We start from the raw sequence: 27,915 nt of genomic DNA, 5'->3' as shown, positions 1-27,915 counted from the left end.
ATCATATCTCACAGTACAATAATATTGAACGGGTTGCATTGTTGCATTTTGTCATGTTTCTCAGGTCTTTGTCTGAATGTCCTATGAACATTACCTGTCTTGTTCTCGTGTTGTTGCTAAGGATTGTCTCATTGCACTGAAGCCACACTGGGTTAAATATTTACACTTGGGTTTTAAGGGGTATTTGTTTTTTTTTTAACGGGTTGTACGGAAGCCCCAAACGCAATTTCATTGTTCTTTGACAATGACAATAAATAAATAAATACTTGAAATACTTCTGTTTACAGAAAAAAATTAAAACCCACAGATTCCATTAGAGTGTATCTGATCAATTCATGCAGAAAGTTTGTTCTAAGAACATGACAAGACAATTACTCATGAGCACGCAACATTCAACATTTATTGTGCCATCTTAGTCATCTGAGAAACAGAAAAATCAGTGACATAGCTCATCAGGCTCACAATCCATCAAAACTCATAGGTTGCTCCCTGTGAAACAATAAATTTGAACTTGGTCTTGAGCCCAGTTTGGGTGAAGACAGATTGGGTGATTAAGTTTGAATAAATTCTGACCAATACTCTAGAAGCAGTAGCGATTCTTGTGAATTGTGGACAGCTGGTCAACAGAATCCTCACCATGGCATGAACTCATCAGACTTTCAACAGGATGAGATAAAAACTGTTAAAATTAACAACATAAAGTCTGCATTATTGTAATGTATCAACGGGACACTTGCTATATTAGAAAAATTATTCTTTACATTTGCAAAATGTTTAAACTTCATTGTGCTCAGGCACACCTGTTAGCATAAAACATGAAATATTAAAATAGTACAAAACCTTTACTGTTAAGTGACAGTAAAGATCAGTTTATAACATGTAGACATCAAACTCTTGTATTTGTCTTCATTTACAACTGCAACAAATTCTACAGAACCAATTGCTCTGAAAATGAGTACATGCTTCTGAAACATTTGATAATATGAATATTTCAGAAACATCGTTTGAGTCTGCTCAATTGCAAAACAAAGGAAAAACTACTGACTTGCATGAGATAAGCATGTGCAGAGTCCACCATTGTATTGTTGTTCACATAAGTTTCTTAAACCATGAACAATGGAGTGATTGTCTAATCTGGAATGCAAAGTCTGGTCATTTATTGATATACAAAAGTGAAAATGGGAGCTTGCAAGTATAAAAAAAACAAACAGTAAAATAAAAACTGTCCTTAACACTAAGGCAATTGTATGCTGTGAGCATACAATTACAGTTCTGCATGGCTTTCCGCAAGAGTCTGTTTCTTAGACCATGCACAAGTGAGGAGCACTGCCTTCCACCAATGTTCAATAGGATGTTCTGAATGACTTCAAAGGTGTCCTTAAGTTCCGTTGGATAGTCTATGTTGAGGGCAAAAAGAAGGCCCATCGGCATGGAAATGACGCTCGAGACATCCCTCAGATTAGACAGGATTACTGCCGCCTCAATGACAACCAACACATCGATGATGTCTTCTTCTTTCACCATCACAATGCCAACCTTCATCCTCTTAGTAAATGTGTCTTCAATACCCGTCAGCTATGAAAGGGTTCAAAGACAAAAAAATAATATACACAATCACAAATACACAATAGAAGAAGAGCCATACTGATGCTTTGGATGATGCTGATTGGCTTTGGGTAACACTTATTAGTTGTTAAAAAAATTTCAGAATGAGATATGCACCACCATGTTACAAATCCATTTCTTGCTTTAAACAAAGACCATGTTCATAAATAACAGAGCATGTCTTCAATTGCAGAATGCAAACAAAAATGTAAATTTAAATTTACTTATTCGAAATATTGGCTGTGCTCTGAGCCAAATGTGACTGAGAATACATGAAATGTGCAAACTGGAGCTAAACTACAGGATCAGAATGTGGCTCCACAGACAATGCTTCTTTAATCAGTAAGAGTTTATTTTTTCCCCTTATATTAACAGCATGAAAAAAGAGCATATAGACATGGATGGACAGGTTGCATAACTGGCACTGAATATCAGCATCCACCTTTACCCAGCTGTCCAATGACTTTGACTCTCAGTAACCTTTAATTGCTTACCCAGTTTACACAGTCTCTTTTCCAGGGTCCAGGACATTTCACCAAAGTATTGCCCCCCACAGCTGTAGCAGCCACTGCAACCCCTTAAATATCCTAATATCTCTGGCATTACAATATACAATGTGAGAAATCAAACACAAAGCAGAACAGTACAGCAGCGAAATGTCAAAGACCCTGGTGAAGACATGAATAAACACAAGAAACTAAGAATATAAATGCTAGTTTGTCAGTTAGTTTCTCTGAAACCCAGACCAAATCCAATGTCACAGATCTCATAATAACATATTTGGTGAGGAAAAGCATACATGTAAAAATTAATCGCTAGATTCATCAATTAGGAAAATCATCGCTTTGCCCAGCCCTAGTGGGGAGTACAGGCAGAATTTTTTTTAAATGCTTTGAGACTCAAATTTAAGCAAACCATCATCTGAGGCCCATTAGAGAAAACACAAACACACAAAAGCAAATAAACAAAAAGATGCACTTTACCTGCCGTTCAGTGAACAATAAGCTCTGTCTTGAAATATTTTAAAGTAGAATGAGTGTAAAAACAACTCTTATGTGATGTAAAACTTTAGTAAATGTGGGATGTAAAAGAACACTGATTAAAAGTAACAATTTTCTTATTCCTCAGATGTTTACCTTGATGAGCAATATACTGCCTCAAAGTTACACAACAGGCTTTTTACATTAAAGCCAGCAAGTCCATTACATACTCCTTCTGTGACCACATGATCTCTTAAATTAACCTGTAAGGCTTTTTTAGATCTGAAATACTGTCCACATTCTGTGTATGTGCAGGGAAGTGGACAGCAATTTCCACAGAAAAGTGCAAAGTTTGCAAGTCCACCTCATTTAAATGACAAAAACAGATGTGATCATCTAGACCTGTGAAAATAAAGTACCCTGACACTAAAATCGTTATATCATTTGTTCTACAGAGCTATTAAATTACAATATAATCTGTGGTGTTTCCAGTATGAAAAACCCCCCACAAAAGGTAACTTACCATTTGACTCCATTGGCAAGAACAAATGCCCGGCATCAAGTTTGGCTTCACAGATCTAAAATAAGTAAAATAAAAATATATGTTATAATTGTATTGTTGTTGCCATTTATGCTGTTTGCTAATTTTCTGACATATAAACAATGTTAGTTTTGTTACAATACGGGGAATGCAGTTAAATTAAAAGTTAAATTATGCAAACAAACAAAAAATCAGAAACAACCCAAGGGACTTCCAAAAATCAGTGTCTCTGATGCCAATTATTTTATCACTACAACTCTTTTAGTATGGAAACTCACACAATTTGGTCAAACTGATCACAAGAGTTCAAAAATAAGTTAAAATGGAGCTGTTGTTAAGCATTAAGCATTTCAGGGTAAGAAATAACTGCACAATATAATTACTGCAAGAAATAAACACACTGGAGGACTATCTGATAAAAAACTAATATAATGCTGGTCTGTAGATCATATTTTGTCTCAGTCCTCAATGCACTTTCACAGCTTAGCATGCAGCAGTAAATAACAACTTAAGTGATTACATAGGAGTAAACAGATAACAACAAGCACAGGAGTCCTGCCAAATAGTTCTTTTTGAACCCAGCCAGTTATTGGAAATATTGCCAAAATGAACTTCCACCAAAATACAACAGCCTGTGAACTTCAAAGAAATTTACAAGTACAGAGACAATGTGAAATAAGCTATATTAATTAGCTGAGTTAGCTTGCTAATATCGCAACAGTGGTTGAGTGTACAACCTTAAAGCTAGCGGCACAATACTTTTGATTTGGTCAGTGCTACCCATAAAAAGGCCATATTTCAGTTTATTAGGTTAAGTTTGGTCATGACACACAAGCTGGACCTTGTCGGCTAAAGTTATATTAGCTAAAGCAAAGATTTTGGTAAAAGAAAAAAACACACATCATGCCATAAATTCAAAACATGTTCCAACTTTTGTAGCTCTCTTTCCTTGTAATTATAACCAATGTTACTCACCTTGAAAGCAGATTCCAAAGAAGACGATTAGAAAATGTCCAAGTAAAGTGAGCATGTCGTTAACCGCCAATTCTCCATGATGCACCTCGATAGCAGTCACATGAGGCAGTTTTGAATCCTGCTGTGCTCAACTTCCCCATATTGTCAAGTTCACATAAGTTGCTGATTTAGCTGGATATGAGTTTTCGAGTCAGCTTTTTTTGGTGTAATTGGGACATTTTTAACTTGTAATTTTGTGCTATAACAACAACTTCAGTCATCTATCATCAAACTGATATAGAATAATATGTTACAATAACAAACATCTAGAATTACATTTTACAGTGTAATCAAACCTCTGTAACTTTGCTCTGCTTCACTTCAGCAGCATCAGGTCATGTTCACATGTTGATTCATGGTTTTCTGTTGTTTTTGTTCTACTGCAGAATATTGGTTATCTGCTATAAAAAGCCAGGCCAGGAAAATCTGCTTCACGTTTTTCTGTTTTATCCTCAGTGACACAAAGAGATCTGCTGTGATGTTCACACCTCTGATAAAGTCTCACAAGTTTTTTTTATAGATCTAAAAAATATGGAGGTGTGGCACCCCGAGTATTTTGAGCATCAAGAACAAGTCTGAGATGCGTTCCTTGTGTGTTCATGTACAGCGCCCCCCCCCCATATCATCTTTTTTGCTATTTGTTGTGACACTAGTTTGCATCATAGCACAGAGGGAAAAGCTCATTTGCTCCCACCTGATGTGATGTTTAGGTGGGAGCAAATGGGGCGATATTTAGGTTCGCCAGTAGGTGGCAGTGGCGGTTCAAACGGGTGACTGGCAAAATTATCCCTCACAAAAGTAACGCAGGCCAGTTTTTGTAATGGAAGCCGTCAATAACACTGAACTGTTTTGCTGTGTTTCAGGTGATAGCAATATACAAGCACTACATATATTTATGTAAAGTTTGGAGTGTAATTCTTGTTTTATATGGTAAGTGAATAAGAGAGTTGTTTCAAGTTATTCGTGGGTAACGCAAATAACGTTTGTGCGCTAGCTAAGTCACCACCTCATACTGTGACTTGTACTGTAAGAGTGCTGCTGTGATGTGGTGCTGTGTAAATAACACTGAGTTGAACAGAAAATGGAATCAGATCAGTGTGTGTGTCTGTGTGCGCGGTGTCTGTGTGTGTGTGTGTGTCCGTGTCTGTGTGCGCGGTGTCTGTGTGTGGGTGTGGGTGTCTCTGTGTGTGTGTGTGTGTGTGTGTGTGTGGGTGTCTGTGTGCGTGTCTGTCCGTGTGTGTGGGTGTCTGTGTGTGTGTCTGTGTGTGCGCAGTGTCTGTCCGTGTGTGGGTGTCTGTCCGTGTGTGTGTCTGTGTGTGTGTCTGTGTGTGTGTCTGTGTGCGCGGTGTCTGTGTGTGTGTCTGTGTGTGCGCGGTGTCTGTCCATGTGTGTGTGTCTGTGTGTGTGTGTGTCTGTGTGTGCGTGTCTGTCCGTGTGTGTGGGTGTCTGTGTGTGTGTCTATCCGTGTGCGTGTCTGTCTGTGTGTGAGTGTGAGTCTGTGTGTGTGTCTGTGTGTGCGCGGTGTCTGTCCATGTGTGTGTGTCTGTGTGTGCGTGTCTGTGTGTGCGTGTCTATCCGTGTGCGTGTCTGTCTGTGTGTGAGTGTGAGTCTGTGTGTGTGTCTGTGTGTGCGTGTCTGTCCGTGTGTGAGTGTGAGTCTGTGTGTGTGTCTGTGTGTGCGCGGTGTCTGTCCATGTGTGTGTGTCTGTGTGTGCGTGTCTGTGTGTGCGTGTCTATCCGTGTGCGTGTCTGTCTGTGTGTGAGTGTGAGTCTGTGTGTGTGTCTGTGTGTGCGCAGTGTCTGTCCGTCTGTGTGGGTGTGTGTGTGTGTGTGTGTGTCTGTGTGTGTCTGTGTGTGTCTGTGTGTGCGTGTCTGTGTGTGTCTGTGTCTGTGTGTCTGTGTGTGTCTGTGTGTGTGTCGGTGTGTGTGTGTCTGTGTGTGTCTGTGTGTGTGTGTCTGTGTATGTCTGTGTGTGTGTGTCTGTGTGTGTGTGTCTGTGTATGTCTGTGTGTGTGTGTCTGTGTGTGTGTGTCTGTGTGTGCGTGTCTGTGTGTGTGTGTCTGTGTGTGTTTGTGTGTGCGTGTCTGTGTGTGTGTCACCTCTGCTCGCGCTCTCTCTGTATCTCCTGGTTGATGTTAATGATGCGGCCCTGAAGTTTCTTGCGTCTCTGTTCAGGAGGAAGATGGCTGCAGTCGGCCGGACTCGAGCCCTGCAGCATCAACACACTCGTTAAACATCAGTAAGTCGAAGGCTCAAACACACCTGGACGTCTCTGACAGGTGAGATACTGACCAGTTTGAGTGACAGCTGTCCGGTCAAAGAGGCGAGCAGAAAGAAAGACAACAGATGTCATCATGAATGTGCCAGGCGACTATGTGTGCGTGCACAACAGCTTGCACTGCAGCAGTTAGTGTAGGAAACAGTACGTAGTAGACAGTGCCTAACACAATTATTAGTCATAAAAACTCAAACAATTTAGAAATTTGTGATCAATGTGTTTGAAACTATTTTTTATTTTTTTAGAGAAATTGAATCAGTGTTTTAAAGCTGCTAGGGGCGACCGTGGCTCAGGGGGTTGGGAAGCGCATCTGTAACCGGAAGGTTGCCGGTTCGATCCCCGGGCTCTCTGTCCTGGTCGCTGTGTCCTTGGGCAAGACATGTTACCCTACCGCCTACTGGAGTTGGCCAGAGGGGCCGATGGCGCGATATGGCAGCCTCGCTTCTGTCAGCCTGCCCCAGGGCAGCTGTGGCTACAACCGTAGCTGCCTCCACCAGTGTGTGAATGAATAGTGGCATTGTAAAGCGCTTTGGGTGCCTTGAAAAGTGCTATATAAATCCAATCCATTATTATTATTTGGCAATCAAATAAACATCTGAGTGTCATTTGGTTTCTTCATCAATTATAAACATAATAATGATGATGATTATAATATTGTAGCATTAAAATATCACGTAGATTAAAGTGCATGCTGCTGGATTAACCATCACAGAGACATAAATATGACTTTAGTTTGTGGTGTAAACCTCACAGCAGCTGGACTCCAATATGTGTTATAGTATTTAAGATATAACGTAGTATTTCATGTAGTACAGTATGCAGTACATCTTGTACCCCTCTCTTGAGGCTGCGCAGACACTGCTTCCTGGTTCTGTAGCCAGAGGTCATGAGGTCATTCAGCCGCTGTGTGATTGGTTCTCGGGTGGCTGTGGCTGTGGGTGGGGACTGGGGACTGTTGGCCATGCCCCCGGGTGAAGGAGAGGTTGGGGGTGGGGGTGGAGGCTGGCGGGGGGAGGACAGGAGGGTCAGCAACTGAAAGGAGAGAAAAGGACCTGAGTACAGCCAGGTGATTCCTCCAGGTGTGTCTCATCTGCACCTTGTGTGTGTGTGTGCGCGTATACCTTGGTTTTTCGGATGAAGGGCCACAGCTTTCTGCTTTGTCTCCGCTCCTCTGTCCGGTTGTCGAGGTAACTGGATTCAGAGATGCTCCGCCTCATGGTGGCGCTGTAGTCTTCAAATTCGACATCACCCGGGGGGTCGAATCCTGATTTATACACCTCCACCACCTGACGGGTGTCCTGAAAGGACATTCACCACATAACATCAGCTAACCTTTGACCTTTACATCCCATATTGGCGTGTTTATGAAGGCACATTTTGGAGTTCCTTCATTAGAAACATATCTGCAGATGCACACCCTCCCGCACCTCAGTTAGAAGGTTAAAGGTCAAAGTTCATGACAGCAGAGTAAGAAAGCTGGACTTTTGTCAAAGCCGGGAAGGCTCCTAAAGACCGCTGCCTAAGCAAAACCCTGTAGTGATCCCGTACATGTCAGGAGTATCGGAGCAGCTGAGACACACTTTTTCTAAACACGACGTCTCTGTGATTTAAACACTCAAAACACGCTGCGCCAAAAACTGGTCGACCCCAAGGATCATGGTGCACGCTGTTAAGTGCAGGAGGATTGAACTTTTATCCGTGTCGCTGCGCCCTTTTTATCTCCCTCGTGAGTTTCCACAACTTTTTATTACCATAGCTTACATTCAGGGCTCACCCCGCCTCCACCTGCAGCATCATCTCAGACGTAGTGCAGAAGCTGCAGGCGCTCTCTCCTGACGCCCAAACTTTATAATGGGGGACTTTAACCATGTCTCTCTTGAATCAACTTTGGGCAATCTGTATCAATATGTATCCTGTCCTACCAGACGGGATAAAATGTTGGACCTTTGTTACGGATCGGTGAAGAATGCTTATAAATCCCTCCCGCTTCCTCCTCTGGGATCTTCTGACCATAACTGTGTGCATCTCAGTCTTAAAACGAGAGAAGACAAAGACTAAGGATGTTGACATATGGTCAGAAGAATCTGTGCTTACAGATTGGGAAGTTTTTATTCAGTCTTGTGGAGATGATCTCGACGCTTTGGTGGATGTTACTAGCTCTTATGCAATATTTTGTAAAGACATGATTATACCCCGTAAGCGCGTTAAAGTCTACGCTAACAATAAGCCGTGGGTCACTAAAAGCGTCAAATCCTGTTTAAGGAAAAAGAGACAGGCCTTTAAAGAGGGGGCTGTTACTGATTTTCAGACAGCCACCAAGGACCTGAAAATTGAGCTCTTGAAAGCAAAACAGAACTACAAAAACCTTCTTGAAAGCAAATGTGCTGCAAAAAATTTTGGGTCTGCCTGGACTTGTATGAAAACCATAGCAGGGTTTCAAAATCCCCAGAGCAGCAGTCAGATCATCTTAGATGGTTTTAATTCAGACAGAGATTTGCAAACGCTTTAAACATGTTTTATGCTCGTTTTAGTTCTTCTGATTTCAGCGAGGATATTTCTGAACTGAAACAGAAACTGAGAGATACTCAGCACTTTATCATTGAACTCAGCGATGTTAAAAAGGCCTTTCATACTGTCAATGTGAACAAGAGCCAGGGTCCTGATAATATTAGTGGCCGCCTAATTAAATCTTGTGCTGATAAACTCAGTCCTATATTTCAGGTTATTTTGAATAAATCCTTGCAAACACAACATGTGCCCTCTCTTTGGAAAGAAGCAGTCGTGGTTCCTGTCCCTAAATCTAGTCGTCCAACAATTCTAAACGACTTCAGGCCTGTTGCCCTCACTTCAGTTGTCATGAAAGTCTTTGAAAAAATCATCAGAAATGTGATTATGAAAGAGACTGAACATCAGCTGGATCCAATGCAGTTTGCATACAGGCCCAACAGAGGAGGACGCACTTTTGACTTCACTAAATCTGATTCTTAAACATGTACAGAGTAAAGGGACTTTTGCAAGACTTCTTTTCATTGACTTTTCTTCGGCTTTTAATACAAAACAGCCCCATATTTTAATTAAAAGACTTTTAGATCAGTTTCGTTCTTTTATTTTGTCCTTTTGTTTGGTGGCATGGTTCAGTCAGACCTCTGTCACAGAGAAAAACTCTCTGAATCAGATAGTGAGATGGTCCAGTCGTCTGATAGGTGAGCCACAGTCTTGTTTAGCCTCCCTGTACTCCAAGCAGGTACAGAGGATGGCTTTATCAATCCTTAAAAATGGTTCCCATCCTCTAAGGGGTGAATTTCAGCTTCTTTCCTCAGGACGGAGGTTTCTATTTCCGAGATGCAGGACAAAGCGTTATAAAAATAGCTTTGTCCCCGTTGCTGTCACTGAATTAAATAAGAACTGTTTTTGATTCGAAATATTAAATTACTATATATGTGCTACAGGGAGGTTTATATCTTTATTAGGTATGTTTGTTTTTGAAGGGATGCCAAATGCTATCATTTTGTCTGTAAAGCAAATTTACCTTGCCTATGGGTATAAATAAAGTTACCTTGACCTTGATCTCTGTATCCAGGAGGGGGCCTAAGGGTACATCTGTCACCATCTTACAATGCTGTGATTGCAGCCATTCCCCAACTCTCTGTGAATGGTAAATGATCATAAACTGACCTCACAGCCCATTGTTCATTCAGTGCTGCTAGTGTCAGTCATTGTGCAAATGTCCTGTTTGTAAGGTTGAAACCTGCAGTCAGCTGAGACTGAAGACGTCATCTGATGATGATGAAACATTTCTCTCACTGAACAGAACCAGATGGACAGAATCAGCCTTTTGAGATTGAACAAGTGTGGCTGTTTGGAAGGAGAAAGCCTCTCCTCTAAGAAGAGCGTGGCAGAATTGGGTTAGGATTGCAAAGCTGCATCAGAACAAAGCACAGGACTTCTGGAACAGACAAAACCAGAGTGGAAGTCGGAGAACCCAGAGACACGTGCAAACTCAGCACACAACCTGGCCAGATGGTGGCGTTAGATATTCCCTTTCCACCCGCCATGCTCGCTGGCGTGTTTCTTGTGAGTTTACTCATCTAACCAAATTCAGTCTGAAGGGTCGATGGACTCAAGGACATCAACACGGTCACATCGGAACTTCTAGGGAGAAAACTAGATATCCAGATGTGCACATGGAAATAACCTTCAGGGCAAATTAGCCTAATCTAAATCAGGTGTTTGGTTCTGTGGGCAAAGTCCCGGGACTCTCACCTTTCTTGGCTGTATGCTTTCAGCAGCTTCCATCATGGCGTCCAGACAGCGGCTCACAACAGGAAGAACTTTTCTCTCAGCCTCGGCCAACGAACGCATCGCCTCCCCAATCCTCTCGATCCGCCGCTCCTCCATGTCCTGGATACGCTGCAGGGCAGAGGCACATGCCTGAGTACACATCGCCACACTCACTGATGACATCACTGCATAACAGGAAGTCCTACCTGGTAAATTACTGGTACCAGTGTGTGGTAGTGCTGGTGCTGATCCTGGTTAAACTGGTTTAAACTTGTCACGTAGTCTTTCCTGGACTCCTCAGCAGCTTGTTGTTTCTGCTGAGCTGTCTGACGAGCCTGAAAACAGAGAAAACTTTCACACCGACGATTGCCAACGGGAGACGACTCAAAATATGCTTATCAGTGAAGAAGAGACGCACCTTCAGCGAGCAGCGCTGTGATGGACGGACAGACAGAGAGAGACACAGGCAGACAGACAGGACTAAGTATGATGTTAGGGATTAAAATGGACCACAATCAGCTGTTTTATTCAACCCCTGGGTCATAGTTGATAAATAACGTCCAATCATATCACTGCAGGGGTGCTCAAGCTTCGCCCACACTCCCCCTGACAAGAGCTTAGTGTTCTGACCTTCTCTCCATCCGTTTTATTGTCCAGGTCGATTTTGTCGGAGACGTGCTGAGCTCGCTCCGCCTCCTTACAGTCACGTTCGAACCGCCGCTTACTCTGAAAAATAAGTAAAAAAAACCAACAAACAAACAAAAATAAACAGTCCAAACAAGTTTCCGCTTCTACAGAGTTTGGGGTGGGGACAGTGTGTTGGTGGGCAGGGGCAAAGGTCACTTACAGACTCCAGCTGTTTCCAGGAGCTCTCAATGTGCTGCTGTGCACGGCGGCCATCTTGGAAATGCTGCGACAATAAAACAGACTGGTCAGACTGGTCGAACCGGTTGAACTGACGAAATCACACTGAGAATAACTGGGTCTGCACTACAAAGCAAATTAAGCACACCCAGTTTGTTTCTCTGTGGCCTGTAGTGATGGAATTTCCGGCTCTTTTTAGAGAACTGGCTGTTTCGGTTCGACTCACTAAAAAGAGCCGGCTCTTTCAGCTCCGAACCAGCTCTTCAGGTTGTTTTGTTGCTTTAATTAATTTATTATTAACAATAATATTTATATATGTTTATATATAAATATATGCGGTGGCCCCTAGAGACAAAACATGCACAAACTCCAAAACACATTTCTAGCATGAACTGAACTTCCAAAACAGAGCTACTAGATCAGTTAAATTACACAATTGAAAGCACGAAAGCATATGTGTATTGTTTATGTATTTATACACAAGCATTCATATATAGTCAAATAATTTTAAAAAAAAAAAGTTCATTTACCTGTTACTACCACACACCAAATCCGGTCGTTGGTACTTGCTGGCTTGTGTAGCCACTAGGTAACAAAAGCTCAACACTGCCCCCTAGCATCCTGGAGCACTTCTGTTGTCTTTTGTACGTGCTTCAGAGTTTGTATGTGTTTTTACGTGTTTTGGAGTTTTTAAGTGTTTTTACGTGTTTTGGAGTTCGTACGTGATTTGAAGTTTGTATGTGCTTTGTCTGTAGGGGCCACCGTAAATCTCCATCCATCCTCATCCGCTTTATCCGAGGCCGGGTCGCGGGGGCAGCAGCCTAAGCCAAGAGGCCCAGACCTCCCTCTCCCCAGCCACCTCCTCCAGCTTATCCGGGGGAACACCAAGACGTTCCCAGGCCAGCCGAGAGATATAATCTCTCCAGCGTGTCCTGGGTCTGCCCGGGGGCCTTCTCCCGGTGGGACATGCCTGGAACACCTCACCCAGGAGGCGCCCAGGGGGCATCCTTGTCAGATGCCCGAACCACCTCAGCTGGCTCCTTTCGATGTGGAGCAGCAGCTGCTCTACTCTGAGCCCCTCCCGGATGGCCGAACTTCTCACCCTATCTCTAAGGGAGAGGCCAGCCACCCTTCGGAGGAAGCTCATTTCTGCCACTTGTATCCGCGATCTCGTTCTTTCGGTCACTACCCACAGCTTGTGGCCATAGGTGAGGGTAGGGACGTAGATGGACCGGTAAATTGAGAGCTTCGCTTTTACACTCAGCTCCCTCTTCACCACGCGAACAAGACCCTGAGATACTTGAACTCCTCCACTTGGGGCAGGAACTCATCCCCGACCCGGAGTGGGCACTCCACCCTTTTCCGGCTGAGAACCATGGCCTCAGATTTGGAGGTGCTGATCCTCATTCCCGCTGCTTCACACTCGGCTGCGAACTGTTCCAGTGCGAGCTTTTATACTTTTATTTATTCACTCCACATAAAATGTAATAAATAAATCATATAATACAAAAAACAACTATTCACAGTTCAACTTTTAACTATTTAAATTTTCAGCTTTTTCCTTTTACAAATTTAAAGTGAAACAACACAAAACACCGCAAACCACAACACAATTAAATATAAATTAAAATATGAAAACAAAAAGAAGATGCACATTCTCTGTCATATGGACCTGCATGAATAAACTTTCTGAATCCTTTATCATCTGCAACTGAAAATAGTTGTGGATGATTACTATACCTTTCTAATGTGACGTTGTTGTCCCTGGTAGTGATGTGCGGATCGATCCTGAAATATCGATTCCTCCGATACCAAACATTTATCTTCTAGAATCGATTCTCACATTAAAATATCGATATTTTAGTAATTTAGGGTAAATTTGTAGTTTATCATTAACAGAAACACAGTGGAAAGAAATTATAAAATTCAGATTGTCTACATTCAAAGGAACTACTTCCTCTTCCGCCTTTCATAGTCATGTGCGAAATACGGCTGTATAAAAGTCTCGCAGCCCCTTGGCGTGCGCACTCACAACAATGGCTGAGCGTAATTGGAGTCATGTGTGGACGTATTTTACCTCCACAAACAGCTGAGACGTGGTTTGCAATACATGTGGCAAAAAAGTGAGGTGTTGTGGCCATACTTGCCAACCTTGAGACCTTAGAATTAGGGAGACATTCAAAATGCATTTTACAGGGTTTATTTATCGGGTAAAATATGTTAAATGTCACCGTTATTATTGGCCGGCCCGGAAACAGCGGGGGTGTCCAAATTCAGAGGCTGCTTCCACCTGAGGACCGGCTTTCGCGGTCTAAAGAAAGCCGGGTAGTACGTCACGAGCTCCCTTGGTGGAGTGAAACTGCCGTCTGCTCCTTGCTATCTAAAATATAACCGGGCGCTGGCATAAACTCTCGACCATCTCACACTTTGTTTAATTAATTTTCTGTTTGACGTTTATTCAGCTGTGTGAAAACCCCGGAGGAACCCTCCCAAGGGATTAATAAAGTTTAATTTAATTTAATCTAATCTAATAACTTTAATCTCAGCCAAACCGATTTACTCACGAACAAATAAAACACTGAAAAAGCCAAACAATAACATTTTGAAGTTATCAAAGTGACTTATATATCATGTTTAACCCGAGTAATGAAAGACCGTGGGGGTTTGAAGACGATGTGTCGGCTCAGATATTTGAAGTTTACACAGCTACATTCTCACCTGAAAATATGTTAAAAGTTTTCTTGCGACCCAGAAAGAGAAATAAGAGTAATATTAAAACTAAGTCGCTGCCGCCATTGTTGGAAACTGGAATTGGCTGGGCCGCGCTATGAATTCTGCAATATGGTTTTTCAATTTTGTTGTCCGGGTGGAAAATTGGCAGGGTTGGCATGTATGTTGTGGCAACATCACTAACCCTGTCAAACACCTCAGAGTAAATCATATCACAGAATATGACGAGCGTATGTTGAGGTGAACTGAAGAGGAGGAGAGGGACAGGTGCTGCCAGGGCGAGACAGACGTCTCTCACAGAGTGCTTTAGTGCTGCAGGCAGGCAAGGTGTTCAAATAGCACAACTTCTTTTTTTTTATTTCTATATGATGAACTCTGCGTTATTAAGTGATGAGAACAAGTAATCTGATGTCCTGTAATCATTATGATGCTATAATTTGAGATACAATAAATAAAATAAGTTTTTGTACAAAGTATCGGATCAGTATTGTCGATACCACCCTGAATATTACTTGGTATCGGATCGGAAAGGAAATCAGTGGTATCGCACATCACTAGTCCCTGGCTCTCTTTCTCTCTCTCTCCCTCCCGCTCTGTTCCTGTGCTACTGAGTGTAACTACCGCCCCTCCCCCCTCTACCCAGCGTAAAGCACAAGGCTTGCGTGTGGAGTGAAGCGGAAAAAAGTGCGAGAGAGAGGGTAAGAGAAAGGAAAAAAAAAACAACCCACGGCTCGCGATAAGGAGCCGGCTCGCGCCGTTCACGTCAAAGACCCGGCTCTAAGAGCCATTTCGTTTGCGACCGACCCATCACTAGTGGCCTGGACTCAGGCTGGCAGTGGGATAAACAGTGACACGAAGCGGTCTGCTGCTAAGTTAACCACGGTTTGTTGATCTAGCTACTAGGGGTGCAATGATACTCGTATCGATATTGAACCGTTCGATACAGTGCTTTCGGTTCGGTACGCAATCGAACAATACAATTTTTTAAATTTATTAAATCAACTTTTTTTCTGACGATGCTGTCTGTGTTGAGTGCTCAGTGGATCTGCGTTCGACTACTCCGCCTAGGCTGTACTGTCGAGCGCAGATCCACTGAGCACAGCGCAAGCTAGCAAGACAGAAGCTAAGCTCGTTGCAACATGGCAAATTGAACCTCCCCCACCCTCATTCAGATCTGGCCTTTGGAACTATTTTGGTCTTCATGTGAAGTATGACCCCGTCCAGCCCCACGCACGGGGCGATCCGCGGTAGCTCGTTAACGGAGATTTGCCGTGTTGTGGCGTTAACGTCATTTCAGATTTACGCTGACAGCACTAGTGGGAACACAACGAATATGACTGCACATTTACACCGACATCATCCTAGTGCAAAGACAAGTGGAAGCAGACAAAAACAACAAGCACGCACGCTACAAACTTTACCCGAGTCATTTAGACAGCCGTTAGCACAGGATTCTCCTTATGGGGACCTGATATGTTTAATATGCTGCTGAGAATATAGCCCAGAAGAAGCGCGTAGTATAGCTTTTATTTTGAAAGAGCCATTTCTCTGTAATAAACTCTCTTTTCCAAAGATGAGTGATTTCTCCATCAGATAGATTTATTATTTTATCCCTTTGTTGTTTCAGCAACATTAAATTTAAAAACTGAACGTTTGAGTTAAAATATATATTTATAATTTTAATAAATAGCAAATTAAAAAAGCATGAACATTTTTTTGTATCGAAAAAATATCGAACCGTGAATTTTGTGTATCGTTGCACCCCTACTAGCTACAGGAGTGTTCACTTGAAAGGGGCGGTGTTTGTAGCATCTGACCAATCACAAACATCGAACATGTTTACACAGCAGCGCATAAAACACAATATAAACTGCAGTAAATCAGGTGTGTGTGTGTGTGTGGAGGTGCTGCCACTTGGCGTTGACTCTCTCTGCTGTAGAGTGTCACTCTCTGTTCCAACACACAGTGGTGTTTTTGTGTCACCAATTTAATTAAAAACTTATAGATAACTCCTTATTTCACAGTGTAATCTTCACGTCCTTGATCTGAAGCACACTCTTTGTTGATTAACTCGCTAAATGCATCCACAGCATTCCCTCACTGTGTCTGCAGGGTTTTGCTAGCTTAGCTCAGTGGTTCCCAAACTTTTTTTGCTAGGCCTCCCTTCGTTTTACAAGAAAAATGTTCGCGCCCCCTCTTTGCTTCAATGCTTTGTTTTAATGCATGCCTCTGTAGTGCTCACCCACATTTGCGTCTAAAAACAAACAACGTATTTAGGAGCACGTGTGAGAATAAAAACTAAGACAGCATTAAGCCTACACAGCCTCCAATTTTAAACAAGAACACTGATAATACAGCAGTAGTGAAGATGACGCTGTCATAGTTTAACATGGAGCCGTGGCCCATCTGCAAAAAGCAAAGAGTGAGCTCAGGTGGAGTGAAAGTTTTGTTTCCTAGCGTCCAAAACAGCAGCTGTTCCTGTAATCACCATTAAAACCTTTACTGGGAAAAAGCTGACAGAAGTCCTTCATCAGCACCTGATCAACAAACTTCAAACATGAAAAAGAAAAATCTCTGTAGCTGCTCCATCCACCACCATTTGCTTTGTTTAAATCGAATAGCACCAAATCACAACAGTTGTCTCAAGGCGCTCAAAGCAGTCTTAGGATGGTCTATAAGACACATTGGAGAAAGTACTGAAGTTAAATTGGAAAGATCAATTGGCAAAGAAGAGTCTAAATAAAAATGGAGAGTCCTCTTCACACACTGAGGTCAGTTATGGTGTTCCACAGGGTTCAGTGCTAGGACCAATTCTGTTTACATTATACATGCTTCCTTTAGGCAGTATCATTAGAAGACATAGCATACATTTACACTGCTATGCTGATGACACCCAGCTCTATCTATCCATGGTGGGGCGATCGTGGCTCAAGAGTTTGGCGTTCGTCTTGTAATCGGAGGGTTGCCGGTTCGAGCCCCAGCTTGGACAGTCTCGGTCGTTGTGTCCTTGGGCAAGACGCTTCACCCGTTGCCTACTGGTGGTGGTCGGAGGGCCCGGTGGCGCCAGTGTCCGGCAGCCTCGCCTCTGTCAGTGCGCCCCAGGGTGGCTGTGGCTACAATGTAGCTGCCAGCACCAGTGTGTGAATGTGTGGATGACTGGATGTGTAAAGCGCTTTACTAGTCCCTAAGGACCCCAAAGCGCTTTATACAAATACAGGCCATTTACCATTTACCATGAAGCCAGATAACACAAAGCAATGAGTTAAACTGCAGGAATGTCTTAAAGACCTGGGGTCTGTTCTTCGTACCGCGCTAAGTGAGTTAGCTGGATGAGATTGTTGACGATTTCGCGTGATCTTGGATCGTTCGGTTCTCCGAAGCTCATCCGGGACTTGCTGCCATAGCAACAGAGCCGTAAGCGTAAACCTGCTCGGGAGCAGGCTTACTTTATGTAAACAGGATTAGATCGCGGCCACGCAGGTATGTCCACTTCATTTATACGAAAGCAACAGCGATATTTTACCACTGTTTTACCATAAATAAATATTATCAATGTAACTAAAGATAATGCAGCACTTGATCCTTTTATTGATGTCACACAGATACATACAGGTCATTTTGTAAAAAAAGGGAAATGTACTATTAATCATTCTATTACATGTATGTGATTATTACAGATGTAATTCATATTTTAGAGTAGTAATAGTAAATTACTTCATGTAATCAAGATGAGAGACCACGGCTATAAAAGCGAAGGTGGATTTGGGAAGTCTGTCGCAGCCATGTCCTGTCCGTATACGCGAGCCACCCATTGCAGAAGGTGCAAGATTGATAAGGAGAGTCCTCAGAATCCAGCGTATATTGCGGGATAGACAGGATCCTTTAGCTCAGCGCGACAGTGTGCTCATAGAGAGATATCGATTTTCCCGTGAGGGTATTATTTACTTAACCAACTTGTTGACGAGGGGGTGCAGGACCACCACCTGTCTTTGTTTGCTCTGCCCTTTTCTTGGTTGCTGTTATAAACAAACAAACAGATTATTTCAGGCTCTCTTTTCAAGAGACTAAAAGCAATATAAGTGATAAATATTACCATTCTGTAGAATATTCTTATATTTCACTTTTACTTGTTCCCATGTTCTAGTGGGTCCTGTCGTGGCTCTAATGTGAAAGAGGATATAATGTACTATAATATAATATAATATAATATAATATAATATAATATAATATAATATAATATGATAAATTTACCCTACCGCCTACTGGTGTTGGCCAGAGGGGCCGATGGCGCGATATGGCAGCCTGGCTTCTGTCAGTCTGCCCCAGGGCAGCTGTGGCTACAACCGTAGCTGCCTCCACCAGTGTGTGAATGTGAGAGTGAATGAATAGTGGTATTGTAAAGCGCTTTGGGTGCCTTGAAAAGCGCTATATAAATCCAATCCATTATTATTATTATTATTAAATTACTTACGAGTTTAATTTGTCAGCAACTTTCTGCCAGCCCTCTCTCCTTGCTTTTGCAGCCTTTGCAGTGTTCCCTTGCGTTTTAATTAAACTCTGAAACTCCTGAAATCCCTCAATCAAGAGTTCTTGCTCTGCTGCGGAAAAATACTTTTTGCCGACCAATCAAAGGGTTGCCGATCAATGTTTCTACTATCGATGCGTAGCCCCTGTTAAGCCACCCAGTGATCTCACATTACTTCATCCAGCTATACTAATCGTCAACAACAGGTGTGTTTGGAGAACCGGGATAGTGAGCTCAAAGTTAGCGCGATGATTTGATCTTGGATGTAGTAAGCGAGGTACGAAGAACGGGCCCCTGGATGGCCGCTAACTTTCTGCTTCTTAATTCAGATCAAACTGAGGTTATTGTACTCGGCCCTGAATAACGCTAGAAATGTGTTTTGGGGTTTGTACGTGCTTTGTCTCTAGGGGCCACCACATATATTTATATATAAGCATATATAGATAAAACCACTTTTTTTACATTAGTAATTCCTTTTGTGCATAATTTTATATTATTGTTAATAATAAATTAATTAAAGCAACAAAACAACCTGAAGAGCCAGTTTGGAGCCGAAAGAGCTGGTTCTCTAAAAAGAGCCAGAAATCCCATGACTATTGTACTCGGCCCTGAAAACCTTAGAAATATGGTATCTAAGCAGATTCTTACTCTGGATGGCATTACCTCAGCCTCCAGTAACGCTGTGAGGAACCTTGGAGTCATTTTTGACCAGGACATGTCCTTCAATGCACATATTAAACAAATATGTAAGACTGCTTTCTTCCATTTGCAGTTAATCCAAAATGCTGCTGTGTGTTGTTTATTCGTGATCTCTGAATTTGCATATGCCAATTCACCTGTCCAGGGGCTCGGATGTGATTGGTGGACGGAAGGATCAGCCTGGTGTAACTGGCTCCTGCTGCAGACGTATCCAATAAAGGACAATGGGGTTGGGGGGTGGAAAGTGTTACGTGCACTTTCCCCAGGAAGAGGAAGTCCAGCTTATTAGTCTGTGCCTAATGTCTTTTATTTTAAAGAGAACTTCATAAATCAGCTATGTTAGTGTGACTAAGTTACTATGGTAACTTCATCTTTAATTTAGGGGTGAGAATTTAACGCGTTAATTGCGATTAATTAATTTTAAAAAAATAAGACATTTAATTGCACTTTGCCTTCCAAGGGGAACTTTTGTCAATGCACGATTTGCTGGTATACCGATTACACTGATGCACACAGAAGAAGGAAGTGCGTTGCTAGGACTGACATGCAGTTTAAATGTTTTTTTCCATAAATTAAAAGAGCTTGACTTTATAATATTCATGTCCATATCTATTAATTCATTCTGTCGCCCATTAAAACCCTTTAAATAAAAAAAAAACATTTGTGTTTTGGGTCAAATGTTCTTGTGCAATTAAATGTGATTAATCGAGATTAATTAATTACAAAGCCTCTAATTAATTAGATAATTTTTTTTAATCGAGTCCCACTCCTACATCTGTGTTATTGGCATTGTCGCACATTTAAGTGCCATCAGGGTGAGAGAGGGTTAAGGACGAGTTTCTGACCAGGAAGTGACATAAGTTTGGCCCACATGTGGCACATCTGCAGCTCTCGGAATGACGGGACTATGTCAGAGCATGCCTCAGCCATGCTCACCACACGTTGCCAAATGTGGGGTGATGTGTGGGCTCCATGTGGCAGAGCAGCTGGGAGCTGGGTAACTGAGCAGATGTGTCTGATGTTCAGCTTTGGGCAGCACGCTTCCTTCAAACCGCCACATTCTGCTGAGCAGCAGAGAGGGCAGGCTTATGACACGATACCTGGAACTTGGATGTCAGAACTCACAATGTCACTAGCAATGCATCGCAATAACTTTGGTGCATAAAAACACGGTCGGGCACGTTCACGGACAGAGCATCATCACTGCTCTGTGTACGGCTTAGGAGACAACATACATCCTGCAGAGCCACAGTGTGGACGTGGCCAACCCTGGTGACCATGGGCCTGATTCCAGTCCAGACTGCAATAATCAAACAGTAAATCAGTCACTGAATACCAGTGTCAATATTTCCCTCAGACACATTGTTGGTTTGAAGAAATCATCCTCATCATCAGCTCTCACTTTGACTTAAAGTAAATCAAAGTGAATCAAATTTTACTTCCTAGAGTTTATTTCTATTTTAGTTTGTTTGAACCTTCTGATGAAAATCACAGACACAGGTCACATGATCATCAACATGTATACACACGCTGCAGTGGGTAGAGTGATGTGGAAGCTGCTTCACTGTGTACTGTACCACTGTGACAATAAACCCACTGGACTTGACGAGTGTGTGTGTGTGTGTGTGTGTGTGTGTGTGTGTGTGTGTGTGTGTGTGTGTGTGTGTGTGTGTGTGTGTGTGTGCGTGCGCACTCACAGACTTCCTCTCAGTCTTCAGCTCCTGAGTGTATCGTGTCAGCTCGCAGACAATTTGTGCGTTCAGGTTTTCAGCAAGATCTTCTCTCTGGATGGCGAGTTCGTTCAGCTGCTGCAGAGTCGCCGCAAACGCCACAAGCCAGGTGTACCTGAAACAACCAGTCGGCTGGCCAGCTCAGCTCACACACACTTCACAGGAAGCACATTTTCACCTCACGGTCAAAGCGCGCGGCCGTAGTTTGATGGTGCATGCGCGTCACTCTCCACCGGAACTCAAACCTGACCCAGACCGAGCACTGCACCCGTGTCCAGCTGACAACCATTTCCTCAGAGTTGCAGGTGCCGACTTTAACCTCGAGTCAGTCAATGTGAGGTGGAGGTCGGTGCCTGATGATGCCAGCAGGACTAACAAGCAGAGATGCGGCGACCACAGAACCCTCCAATCTATGGCTACCACCCTCTGCAGGCAGGGGACACCTCCGCCCCTTGCCTGTGCCTACAAATTTCTGAAGAGGTTCTGAAGAGACTCCGGGAGTGAGTCCATTTACTGTAGGCAGTATGGGCCGATCGACCACTCCTCAGGGAGCACGCTCAGCAAAGTGCAAGTGTTTTCATTGCAAGCAGAAACATCTGAACCAGCATTTTCTGATCAAAACTGCGATTTCACACAACGCGATCGTGTATTTGCCAAAGCTGCGGTTTTCTGCAGCGTTCCTGACTGACCCGTACTACGAAGTTTGACTCGTGGGTGAACTCGGTACAAACAGGTAAAGACTCACCTGCTCTCATCTTCTCTGTTCCTCTTGGGGTGGTACTTCTTCGACAAACTTCTGGAGACACACAGGTGACACACACAGGTGAGACACACAGGTAGTACAGACTTTTGGGGTTTCGGGTTTTATTGAAATGAGACATTAAGGTAACACTCAGGTAATCAGTTTTACACACACATCATCTGCACTGTGAGTAAATCCAGGTACTAATGATAAACTGACTGATCAGGTATTGTTATTTATTTGAAGGAGTTTAAAGAGTTGTCTCCAAACCTCCTCACAGTTTGACTTTAACAAATGTGACAAACTAAATTCAGGTTTTCCAGGAGTTTTACATGGTCGTGATGGTTCAGGTCTTGGTTTAAGGACTATACCTGATCTGTTTGGCGTAGCTCAGCTCAATGTCGGCGCGCTCTTTTACAAACTTAGTGTATCTCTCCAGGAAGTCGATCCCCCAGCTCGTGTGTTTCTCCAAGTTATCAAACTGATCCTGAAACAGCAGACTGATGTTAGTGTGACCTTTGACCTCTGACACTCACCTGAAGCACAGCATAAATAACAATTTACTCGCTGGACCCACGTCCTCATTTTATGTTTGACAGCGTTTTAGTAGGTAAAGGTGATGCTTGGGCATGAGCTGAGCTGCGGTTTGGGGAAGGCTTTGAGGCGGACTGGCGATGGCTCCCGGGCCCGGCAGATCCCCACGTACTGAACAGAAGTGAAGAAGTTACAGAATTGAAAAGGGGAGGAGCACGTAAACGAGAATGACAGCTTGCAGAACTGGGGGAACCTGTACAGATGAGGACCGGAAGGAGCATATTTGGAGGCGTGGTCCCACTCCTGAAATTTCGATACATAATCTCCAACAAGTAGTGTTGTGAGTTTGGTCTCACAGGCCCTCAAAGAAATGGGAAAAACAAACATGGACCATCAAATCTGAACTTCCTGATCCTGTGAGCTCACACACAACGGTCATGTCCAAATTCATGGGCTGCATCCTCCCGAGGCCGCATTTGTAGGCCGATTACGTCACAGCGACGCGCCGAAGGCTGTCCAAATTCGTAGACTCCTCCGAATGCAGCCGACTAATGCGTCCTCCTTTTCCCCGAATTTGAAGGATGGGTCGGGTGTAGGGGTGGGTTTTTATAATCGATTCATCGATTAAAATCGATTCTGGCTTGGATAACGTAAAATCGATTCATTAAAATCCTGAATCGATTTTTTAATATAAATTTATTTTGCCCAAAATGCCAGAATCTCAGGTGACATCTCACAAAATTTCAAGAACCACCAAACAGTTAAGACAGTAAATGAGAGAAGGTACACGAATTCTGCACATAGCCTTAAACACACAGCGCGACCCGCGGATCAGAATCAGTTAGATGTCGCCTTTCTCACGGTCGGGGCTGAAAGCCGACAGCTCGCTGACTCTGATCTGTCGGCGGGTCGGCGCTTTGTGTTCACGCCCTTTATGCGCTGATTCTAAAGCTGTTAGTTTGATGTCTCTCCAAACAATATTGACCGAACCAGCAGCAAAAGAAGATCCAAACGCTTCACATAAACATCGTCATGAATTCACTCTGACTTTTACTGTTTTGCTTCCACCGCGATGCACAGCTCTCTCTCTCTCTCTGTACTTCAAGATCAGTTTCCCTTTCTTCATTATTCGCTTGCTTGTTACGCACCAGTCTACTGTTGTTTACAGGCTGTCGGCTGCTGTTTTTTTCCCTTTTACATTTTCCGAAAAGAAAACCTCATTTCTGCTGTTCAATACTGAACAAATTTAAACTTTTTAAAATTATTCAAAATGCAAAACGCCATGTCTCTAATAAAACCGCTGTAACTTCAGAGGTAATGTTCATATGTTGATTAATAATTTTCTTTCGTTTTTGATATACTGCAGAATATTTTTATAAAATCCCAGGCCAGGAAAACCACTTTCATGTTTTTCTGCGTTTTATCTTCAGCTACTTTGACACAAAAGCATCTGCTGTGACGCTCACACCTGTGATAAAGTCTTGCGTGTGTCAGCTTCCTTTTTATTGATACAAAAATATGTAAATGTACTGATCTGAATTATATTTCTGACTGTCAAAATTTCCCAGATTTAAATCGAATCGATTTGGGACCTTGTGAATTGGAATTGAATCGATTCTAGAAATCAGTGACGATACCCAGCCCTAGTCGGGTGTGTCCTTTGTGACCTACCATATCCCAGAATTCATAGCGCGGCCCAGCCAAAGTTTCCAACAATGGCGGCCGCTACTAAGTTTTAAAATTACTCTTATTAATCTTTCTGGGTCACAAAATAAACTTTTAACATATTTTCAGGCGAGAAAGTAGCTGTGTAAACATCAAATATCTGCTCGGTTTATCAAGATATCGCATATTTGCAAAAGCGCTTCGACGTTTTCGGAGACGTCTGTTACCCATCAGCTCCATAGCGAGCCGGGAGCTCGAGGGTCACTGAAGCCACCGAGAACGTCACAACTCCCGGCACATCATTTTCAGATCACCGCGGACCTTCGCTACTCAGGTTAAACGTAATATATAAGTCACTTAGACAACCTAAAAATGTTATTGTTGGTCTTTTTTCAGTGTTTTATTTGTTCATGAGTAAATCAGTTTGGCTGAGATTAAAGTTATTAGATTAGATTAGATAAAACTTTATTAATCCCCCGGGTGGGTTCCTCCTTGGTTTTTACACAGCTGACTAAACGTCAAAAAGAAATCTGATTAAACAGAAGTATGAGATGGTCGAGAATTTACACCAGTGTCCTGTTATATTTTAGATAGCAAGGAGCAGTCGGCCGAGTTTATTAAACTCCACAGAGACAGCAGTGACGCTAATCAGAAGGCTAGACCGTCCAATTTCCCCAGCCGTTTACTTCCGGCCTACCCGACCTTCTGAGGACCCGGCCCACGTAGACCGCGAAGGCCGGGTCCTCAGGAGGATGCAGCCCATGAATTTGGACACGACCAACGCCTTTATCCTGTCTTCCTTCTCTCACCCCAACCAATCACAGCAGATGGCCCCGCCCCTCTCTGAGCCTGGTTCTGCCAGAGGTTTCTTCCTGTTAAAAGGGAGGCTTTTCTTCCCACTGTCGCCAAAGTGCTGCTCATAGGGGGTCATATGATTGTTGGGCTTTTCTCTGTATGTATTATTTTAGGGTCTACTGTACAATATAAAGCACCTTGAGGCGACTGCTGTTGTGATTTGGTGCTGTGTAAATAAAACTGAACTGAACTGAACTGAGGCCACTTTATAAAACAGAAGGTCAGTCGGCTGCTTCTGGTGCAGCAGGAGGGGAGGCAGAACACCTGTCAGCAGGTTAGGTTCACAGATGCTGTTACCATGGTAACTCACTAGCAGAATCTGCTCCAAGGATCAGGACCGGACCCTCTCTAGAGTCTAGACTGTGTGTGTGTGTACTATGTTTACATATCTTTGTGAGGGCCAACAGTCACGGGGACAAAGCACCCGTCCCCACGAGTTTGAAGACATTTTTGAGACTGAAGATGTGGTTTTAGCGTCAGAGTTATGTTTAGGGTGGGAAGCAGCTGGGAAAGCATTATGTCAATTAGATGTCCTCACTATGATATAAAAACGTGTGTGTAAGAGTCGCGTGCTGCACCATCATGGAGGTTGTAGCTCGCGCTTCTGTCGTCATTCATCGTGTTGCTATGGCAGAGCAGACAGAAGAACGAGGCTGCGCGCGCGCGCACACACACACAAACACACACACACACGGTTACAGGTTACCGGTGCGAAGCTCTCAGGTGCGGCTCGTGCACATACCCACAGCTCGGTGCCCCAGTTGCAGCTCATGGTTCTTCCTCTGGTCCTTCCTCGCGCTCTTCGTCTCGGTACCGGTGATCAGCTGCTGCAGCCCACGGCACGCATCCTCCACCTCACCGACCTACACACACGGAGCTCCGTCAGTCTCACCTCCACCTGTATGTCTCTGCTGCATCTGAGCAAGCAAAGAACGCGGTCACGCGCAGCACGTCCCCGGAGCACCCTTTGTCATCAGTGAGGAGATGCTCAGATTGCGAGAGTTGTGCGCATGCGTAGTAGCAGGCCCACCCTGCCTCTGCACAAAGCAAAGCGTGACGAAATTACCTGCAGCTGACGTTACATGTTCATGGTGATATTTGATCAGCAGGGGCGCTCTTCTTACAATAACTAAACTATACTTCCTGTTTGATGACGTCATGTCTTCCTTTTAGAGAAGAGGTTATTTTTTGCAACACATGATGAGGTCAGACTGCAGGATTTCCAAAATAAGTTTATAACTCTCAAAACCCAATGGAAACAACACACACACACATGATCAAATCACATGCTGGGTTTGCAGAATGAAGAATTATTTAATACAGTTTTATTTATATAGCGCCAAATCACAACAACAATCCCTCAAGGCACTTTATATTGTAAGGTAGACCCTACAATAATACATAGAGAGAAAAACCCAACAATCATATGACCCCCTATGAGCAGCACTTTGGCGAAAGTGGGAAGGAAAAACTTCCTTTTAACAGGAAGAAACCTCCGGCAGAACCAGGCTCAGAGAGGGGCGGGGCCATCTGCTGTGATTGGTTGGGGTGAGAGAAGGAAGACAGGATAAAGACATGCTGTGGAAGAGAGCAGAGAGATCTATTAAACAGTGTTGGGAAGGTTACTTTTAACATGTACTCCACTATAAATTGCAGATTACATGGCCCAAAATGTATTTTGTAACATATTCCATTACGTTACTCAATAAGAGTAATGTATTCTGAATACTTTGGATTACTTGATATATTATCATGCTTTTTACAACTACATGAATGTACTTTTGCTGTGTAATTTATTACTATTACTTAGAGTTGGATGTCTCGAGACCACTTTTACGTGGTCTTGGTCTTAGTCTCGTCTTGGTCTCGCTGTCTTGTAGTGATGTGTCGGTCGCGAACGAAAGGGCTCTTAGAGCCGGCTCGTTGAAGTGAACGACGCGAGCCGGCTCCTTACTGGGAGCCGTGGTTTTTGTCTCTCCCCCCCCCCTCCCCTTTCTCTCTCTCTCTCGCTCCTTTTTTCCCGCTTCACTCTGCACGCAAGCCTTGTGCTTTGTGCTGGGTAGAGGGGGGCGGGGCAGTAGTTACCCTCGCAGTAGCACAGGAACAGAGCGGGAGGGAGAGAGAGAGAAAGAGAGCCAGGGACAACAACATCACATTAGAAAGGTATAGTAATCCACAACTATTTTCAGTTGCAGATGATAAAGGATTCAGAAAGTTTATTCATGCAGGTCCATATGACAGAGAATGTGCATCTTCTTTTTGTTTTCATATTTTAATTTATATTTAATTGTGTTGTGGTTTGTGGTGTTTTGTGTTGTTTCACTTTAAATTTGCTTAAAAGGAAAAAGCTGAAAATTTAAATAGTTAAAAGTTGAACTGTGAATAGTTGTTTTTTGTATTATATGATTTATTTATTACATTTTATGTGGAGTGAATAAATAAAAGTATATTTACGGTGGCCCCTACAGACAAAGCAGCACGTACAAACTCCAAAAGAAGTTCTAACGCAAGGGATGAGTTTGGATTTGATACCAATTTCTTGAAGCATTATAAATCTTGTTTTTTGGTGCCTGTGACCCATCTTATTAATTTATCAATCACGCAGGCAGTCGTTCCTCTGAGTTGGAAGGTGGCAAAAGTTACACCAATTTATAAATCGGGTGATAAAACAGACCCTGCTAATTATTGACCTATTAGCATACTCCCTATCTTTTCAAAGATAGCAGAAAAGTGGGTTCCTAACTCTATCATCAAACATCTTAATGACTCCAATCCGGGTTTGCACCCTATGCAATTCGGATTGCGGAGAGTGAAGTCTTACTTAGACAAGAGCAGTTATGTTGCGGCTGTTTTTCTTGATTTCAAGCGTGCGT

At 43.1% G+C, this 27,915-nt stretch overlaps 1 protein-coding gene across 8 annotated transcripts in view; it reads right to left on the bottom strand.

The window, feature by feature from the left end:
* The window catches only part of fnbp1a (formin binding protein 1a), a 51,444-nt gene that overhangs the window by 8,823 nt on the left and 14,706 nt on the right, over positions 1-27,915 (bottom strand). For 2 of the 8 annotated variants that reach the window (XM_085426693.1, XM_085426694.1), the window contains exons 2-14: positions 25,785-25,905; positions 22,360-22,475; positions 21,992-22,042; positions 21,214-21,361; positions 11,546-11,608; positions 11,329-11,424; positions 11,117-11,131; positions 10,905-11,033; positions 10,681-10,827; positions 7,539-7,715; positions 7,243-7,449; positions 6,432-6,446; positions 6,239-6,348 (exon numbers count right to left, since the gene is read on the bottom strand). In XM_085426693.1, coding sequence (XP_085282819.1) covers positions 6,239-6,348; positions 6,432-6,446; positions 7,243-7,449; positions 7,539-7,715; positions 10,681-10,827; positions 10,905-11,033; positions 11,117-11,131; positions 11,329-11,424; positions 11,546-11,608; positions 21,214-21,361; positions 21,992-22,042; positions 22,360-22,475; positions 25,785-25,814 — 1,304 coding nt within the window. In that variant the 5' untranslated portion in view covers positions 25,815-25,905. Of the gene's footprint in view, positions 1-6,238; positions 6,349-6,431; positions 6,447-7,242; positions 7,450-7,538; positions 7,716-10,680; positions 10,828-10,904; positions 11,034-11,116; positions 11,132-11,328; positions 11,425-11,545; positions 11,609-21,213; positions 21,362-21,991; positions 22,043-22,359; positions 22,476-25,784; positions 26,029-27,915 lie in introns of those variants that run through there. The other 6 variants (XM_085426695.1, XM_085426696.1, XM_085426699.1 and 3 more) reach the window with 6 other exon arrangements.

This window comes from Rhamphochromis longiceps, linkage group LG12, assembly GCF_057381845.1.
Source record: "Rhamphochromis longiceps isolate RC_006_pf linkage group LG12, R_longiceps_female_GT1.1, whole genome shotgun sequence".
Lineage (NCBI taxonomy): Eukaryota > Metazoa > Chordata > Actinopteri > Cichliformes > Cichlidae > Rhamphochromis > Rhamphochromis longiceps.
The sequence above is the reverse complement of the archived record's forward strand: the minus strand, read 5'-3'. Positions and strand labels throughout refer to the sequence as shown.